Source organism: Crocodylus porosus, unplaced genomic scaffold, assembly GCF_001723895.1.
Source record: "Crocodylus porosus isolate Cpor-Errol unplaced genomic scaffold, CroPor_comp1, whole genome shotgun sequence".
Classification (NCBI taxonomy): Eukaryota; Metazoa; Chordata; order Crocodylia; family Crocodylidae; genus Crocodylus; species Crocodylus porosus.
The window spans coordinates 72,400,584-72,407,251 of NW_017728943.1; the positions used below are offsets into that span (position 1 = coordinate 72,400,584).

The 6,668-nt window shown below is 38.0% G+C and overlaps 1 protein-coding gene across 5 annotated transcripts in view; it reads right to left on the bottom strand.

The window, feature by feature from the left end:
- The window catches only part of CDC42BPA (CDC42 binding protein kinase alpha), a 333,906-nt gene that overhangs the window by 187,326 nt on the left and 139,912 nt on the right, over positions 1 to 6,668 (bottom strand). For all 5 annotated transcript variants that reach the window (XM_019549566.1, XM_019549565.1, XM_019549564.1 and 2 more), the window contains exon 4: positions 1,802 to 1,897. In XM_019549566.1, the coding sequence (XP_019405111.1) occupies positions 1,802 to 1,897 (96 nt within the window). The remainder of the gene's footprint in view (positions 1 to 1,801; positions 1,898 to 6,668) is intronic.

The following is a 6,668-nucleotide window of genomic DNA, read 5'->3' on the forward strand; positions in this document are numbered from 1 at the left end:
GATCCCGCAATCAGATTTGCAGCTTTGTACCTATGGAAAGCCCAGTGAATTCAGTGAAACTGCAAGGTTGCATGGGCTGGCATTAATGGGTCCAAATGTAGGATCATGCCCTGAAGTGCCAATTTTACACATCTGGTATACCCGAAATTTCCTTTCCCCTTAAGACCAAATCATACTTGTCTCATTCCAATTGCCTCAGCAAAGTCATTATAACTACATGAACAAGAGAGATGAACAGGAAAGTGACCCTTAGGCATATTGTAAATACTTTAAAAAAAAAATGTAAGCCCTGAAGAGAAGCAGATAGACAGTTAATGGCATATTGACACTATCTTCATGCTGCTGCACCCAGGAATGCCACTGTGAAACATGCTCTATCACTTCACTTCTACTCTCTCCACTTGCTCCTACTTTCAGGAGTGTGCCAATGCAGCTGCCTTAGAGTAGTCCTGTGCTTGTGTCCAGACCAATTCTCTGGCTCCACTTGCCTACCAGCATGCACTAAGGACTGCTCTGATGCAGCCACTCCATCTCAATGTTGTGCACATGGAACAGGAGTGAACTCGTGGAATAAGCTTTGCAGCAGTACTTCTTTGCCCAGCACAGAAACTTGCATAAAAGACAGGACTTCAAAACTATTACAGTCTATGTATCAAGATAAATTTACAGGTCAAATGTAAAGATACAGTCTTTTGTTATGACACCACAATTAAAGCATGCTGCATTTATTTATTTTTTTTTTAAGAGAAAGATTCAGTAAAATGGTATTGCCTTGGTCAGTTAATATTTGAATGTTTCCAATCCACTTATTTTGCAGTGGTTACTAAGTCAACAAGCCATGAAGCTGTTTAAAAGAAGCTCCCACTTCTAAGCATGCTAATTTTCTAGTAAGATCAAGCACCTTAGCAGTCTAATGCAGCTGTCTGCTTCAGCTGTATATACCCTTGGGGTTGGTTTGTAAACCCTCATCCTTCATGAGTGCTAAAGAACTTAATCCTATGGGTCATCTGGGTTCTACTTATTAATTTTCCTTTTCAAGTTCTACAAATCACCTGAAAGTCAAATGTTTTGTGAAAGATTTGAGTTTCACAGCAGAATTTATAGTTCAAGTGCAATTTTAAAAAATGTACCTCAACTTAAGTTTCAGTATCAAGGTAGGCAATAATTTATTTTATTGAAAAGCATCATATTACTACATTTTGTAAATAAAAGCAATCCACATTTAAAAAAAAAAAATCAGAAGCCATTCTAAATACATTTCAGATATATTTCTTAGAACATGTGCAGACATTCACTCTCCCAGAAAAAAACATCCAGTGAGTGATTTAACTATTGCTATTCCTGAGTTATTCTTCTCCTGGAGTGGCCATTTTTGCTCTGGGAAAAAAGTCCTGAACATTTGTATTTGTGGTTCCTCCTGGGAGAGCAGCTACTCTTCCAGGAGAAACTGAATGTCTGTACATGGCTGTAGCATATACCTAAAATGCAGTATGGAGCCTCAAAAGAAGTATGGACAGATGGCCTAATAACTACTGTTTATAGATGTTTGCCCAGTACTTAATGATTGGTACCACGAACAAGGCAAATTAGGATCTTGAAATATTCATGACCAAATTCAGTAAAACCTCTGATAAATTTCCATACAACAGATTCCTAGTCGATGGTATGCATTGGACAAGTTTTTTTTTTTAAATTAATTTTATCCATAAATATCAAACAAAGGGCTATTCACTGTTGACATCTCATGTCACATATTCAGAGTCTGAATTCACTTAAATAGATACGCAAAAGAAACACTCACTAAATAATTTTCATCCTGGAAAGCATAGTGCAACGTTGTGATCCACTGGTTGTCTCCATTGACTAATACATCCCTCTCTTCTCGGAAACAGGCCGTCTGAATGGGAGGAAAATGTATTTCAGTTACAATATAGTGCCATAGCGTCATAAACAAGAAATGTATTTCAGGATATGGCAACCATTTATTTAGAGTGGCACTACAAGTTATATTTGTCCCCCTTCAATTCAAGTCATCAATACACATGCCTGACATATTAAGAGCAAGATGCCAGCAGCATGACAGCACTTCATATCATCTTACAGTAAAATTCAATTGCACTTCCCAGTTAGAGTTCTTGTAGTGAAGGCAGAAAGAAAAAGATTCTTTTACTTTTTGTCTTTATATCATTGGTCAAAATCTTCTGTCATCTATACCTGTACATACAGAATTCAAGTCATATTACTGGAACTGAAGGTGGAAGTTGTCACCCTACATGTGTGCAGTGTCTTCTGTGATTGTTAAAACTAAGGAACTGTAAGTGTTTCCTTCTGAAAGCTCATTTTCAAGATTTATAATTTATCTAAAAATTACAGCGACCGTTGTGCAAAACAGTTTTACCATACATCATTGCATAAGGCTGACTTATCTATAGCAGGAAAATATTGTCAAAGTTCTAATTAAAGTTGATTTAAAAAAGACTGTTCACATTATATATGTATATGTATATTAATACAAATAAATATACAGTAAAAGCTCTGTCATCCGGCATCTATGGGGAATGGGGGGTGCTGGTTAATCAAATGTGCTGGTTATCTGGGAGTTTTACTTATCTCCAGCCCAGCGGGTTGGAGGCATCTTTGCCTGTTCAGCCGCAACCCCTCCTGCTGCATCTGGTGTGCCAGGGCTTTCACTCCCTGGTGTCAGTGTGCCCGGAGACAGGGAGGGGGTCCCATGCAGGCTGCTTTGCCCTGGGCCGTGGTCCACGAGGAAGAAGTGGGACTCGGCTCACAGCAGCGAAACTGGAAATGCCACAGTGGGACAGATGAGTATTCCGGATGGTAAAGTGCCAGATAACACTGCTTTTACTGTATATACATTCATACCATGACATTCATCCTATTGCTTCTGAAATTCACAGGATTGGGCCTTGAGTATTATGGACTTGATTCACAATGCTGTTAAATCCAGTTTACAATTGTATTCATATCTGAACATAAAAGTTTTTAAATAAAAGTAACTGCCAATTATTCCCATCTACTCATCAGTCTAGCTACTGCAAACCTTGTTGTATCTTTTTTGGCATCATTTTTGAAAGAAAGGAGAACATGGAGTTGTTTCAGCCATAGTAGAAGTGAGTAAAAAAAAAAAAAAGATAACTAAGAGGATGTGTCACAAGCAGTTTGGAATGCAAAATGGACAGAAGCAGAAGTAGATTAGGGAGTCACTAGTGTAAAGATCAATGCTGAAAACTTGAACACTGTTGATCACTGAGATCATGCAAGTGACAAACCATAAAATAGCAAGAACAGACTAAAGATGGAAACTTCTGGGACCCTGAAAAAGACTGGAAATGGGAACAGAAAATAAGGGATGGCTGGGGAGGAAGAAAAACTGTAGTATACTGTCGTAAAAAGCCAAAGAGGATAAAGTATTGGTATGGGGAATCAACGCAGTCAAAAGCAGCAAACAAGTAAAAGTGTATGGAGTGGAGGCCATAAGATGCATCCAGGAAAGGCACCAACCATCTTAAAGAGAGCAGCTTTGATGACCGGGGGAGGAAGGATACCAAATGGAACAGGATCCAAGAAGGAAAGTGTAAGAAGGAATTGAGACAATGGTTAAAAATGATACGTTACAATAATTCAGAGATGAAGGGCAGAAGAGAGGGATGATAACTGAAGAAGTCAATAGGTATTTTTTGGTTTTGATGAGAAAAGCAGGATACGCTTGGGTTTGGAAGTGTGTAAAAAGAGAGAAGAGTAGCTGGATGGCATGAGGGGGCAAATGGAGAGTTAGAGGTAGAGTATATCCATGCTCCATCCATTAAAACCATGTTCCTTGTCTGCTTCTGTAAGAGAGAAGCTGTGTGCTTAAAAATCAAACCTTTTCATATTATTTTTTCCAACTTAATTTCTCAAAAAAAGCCATATACCACAATCTAAGTTCCATTTCCAGGATGGTTATTGCTGGCAGTGAGATTTGGAGAGTGGAGAATGAAGAGTGCAACTTCATGATTTTTGTGCCTATCTGAATCATGAACATCCAACCCCACCCCCCCCGGCAAAAAAAACAAACCCAAAACTTGTTTTGACCAGTAAAGTGAGCAAGTGTGACACAGAGTTCTGAAACAAATAGTAACATTGCACAAGGCAGAAAAGAAATAAGTGAAACCAGGTTAATTAACATAATGCACTGTCTAATAAACAACAACCCTCAATGAAGCTGGAATGAGTAATGATTGGCTTTTCTGGATTTTAGAGGGCTTGTTTTTTTGCTGGGTTTTTTTGGGCTTGTTTGTATTTTAAATCCTGCCAGAAATTTGAGAAACAAGCTATTAACTTCTGCTGTTTTCATCAACACAACAAGAAAATTACTGCATATTATTATACAGATGCATAGTACTGGTTACTACTGAGAACCTATATCATTCCATTTGTTTGTGCCAATTTATTTGACAGAAATTCACAGAATATCATGAATTCCTCGAGCACCAAAAACGCCCACTCCTGGGCAGTTTGCCTGGAGCTGGCAGCAAAAGCTTTTACCACAGCAGATCACATTTGAAACTTTAATAGCCTAGCAGAGAAAGCAGGAGAAGCTCTCTTCCTAGCACCATTATGTCTCAAGTTCCCACTCTCCTTAAACAATTTATTTTCTTCTTGGATCCTCAGTACATTTTCCTGTGGATTAAGCTTTTCCTAATCTACTCTGAAAGCCTCTGGATTTCTGTATTAGTTTTGATGGAAAATGTCAAATCATTTAGACTGCTTTGAAACTCCCAACCTATACATGTTCAAGGTAAATGTTTAAAATGTTTATTTTTGTACATATAAACCACTTTGAGCTACAGTGACCTCTGGGTTCCCTCCTGTGTGGCTGGGACAAACACTACATAGGGGGTGCCTCTCCTGAGCTTGTCTGGTCATACTAATTTGCACTTCACTACTTTGAACTGCCTGGCCCCTAACTCCATGACTAGCTCTTCTTGGGCTATCAATCCCTCCTTTTCCCATAGCAGTATGCATTTCTAGGACTTTGACACTACTACTGAATTATGTAGGGCAATGAGTGAATAATGGGGCTTGCTGCATGATAAATGACGCACCGCACAAGCAAAAAGCCCTTGAGTACAGGTATCTGCACTCATAGTTGAGCAAAACACAAACAGGAAGCAGATCTGAGTCTGAAAACAGAGTAAGAGATACTCTTTTTCCTCTTCCAGGATACAACGAAAGTGCAGTAAGATAACTTAAAATCAGATTGAAGACCCAAGAATTGGTGATTGGTTTGACTGCTAGCTTCAGTGTATATATTATTGAACTGTTGATAATGCACATTAACTTCAGAACTACGTTGCTTTTATATGTAGGGTACATCTTTTGTCCATGTACAGATCATAAGCAGAAGGTTTACAAAGGATTTGGCTCTTTAGTATCTAATACTCCACATCCCTTAACCACCTAGTTTTAAATAAATCCAAAAGTTTTGTTTTAGCTATAGTGATAATATACACAATTCTAGAAATGTGCTATAATACAAATGAAGTCACATAAGTTAATTCAATGGCATTTTTTACCTTTCATTTTTTCCATCTTAACGTTTATATTCTGATGCTACCTAAAACTTGAAACCAATGGTTAACAAGTAAGGTGGATGGGAACTCCATAGTGCTTCTAGAGAACATTTCCAAAATCAAAATAAGCTCAAGTACTGATTCATGTACATCTTGTACCTTTTATGAAAATTGTATCACATTAAAAGAACATAAATTGTTATGCAGTCATTTGTATTTATCTGGAAATGTGAAATAATGAATAAAATACTGCACAATCTTGTATTGATTTCAGTATTAGGGAAATTACAGTGTACAAGGCATTTCATTATTTAAGTAATATTGAACAAATCAAAACCAGGAATAAAATTCCATTCTATTTTTAAATATAACCTCATTGAGCCAATTTCAAAACTGTACTTCTATTAAAATAAAGCTATAAATAGTTTTGAAAGATTTTTCTCTATGTAATATATTTAAAATACCCTTCCCACGAGTCCAGTTGGGTTTCTTGAGGTCTGCATAGTTAATCTAAAAAGGAATTGCTGCTATATTTTCCACTTGTTTAGTGACCCATGGGCATTAAATGGAAAAAGAACCATCTGGAATTAAAATACATTACATAGCATGAACACTGACACCCTAAATACCTGCAAATAATTGTTCTTTTCCATTTTTACTGTATGTGCCTGTTGTTATTATAATAATACATTTTAGTAATCAGCTACACGAACACCAAAGTAGGTTCAAAGATGGAAGTCAGGAGAAGGTAGCCCATACAGAAGATTTTAAAACAAAATTTAGATTGTGAAGTCAAACACTGAGCTAGTAGATTTATGGCTGGTTGGTCTTTGTAACATTTTTTCTGCTTTCTTGGGCATCCAGTCTCTGAATGAAGTAGGGGTCTTGTGGAAAATAAAAGTATATGCACCCAAGGAGGATGCACCTCAAGATGAGCCCTCCACTGCTAAGTGGCAGACGGTCACCTCCCGTGCCAGGGCTGCTCGAGACACGGCAGCATCAGTTCCTCCAGTCCGGCTGGAGAACAGGTACAAAGCTCTGGCAGCCCTGGAGGAGGAGGACGGAGAGGACAAAACCAGGGAGGAGGCAACTCCA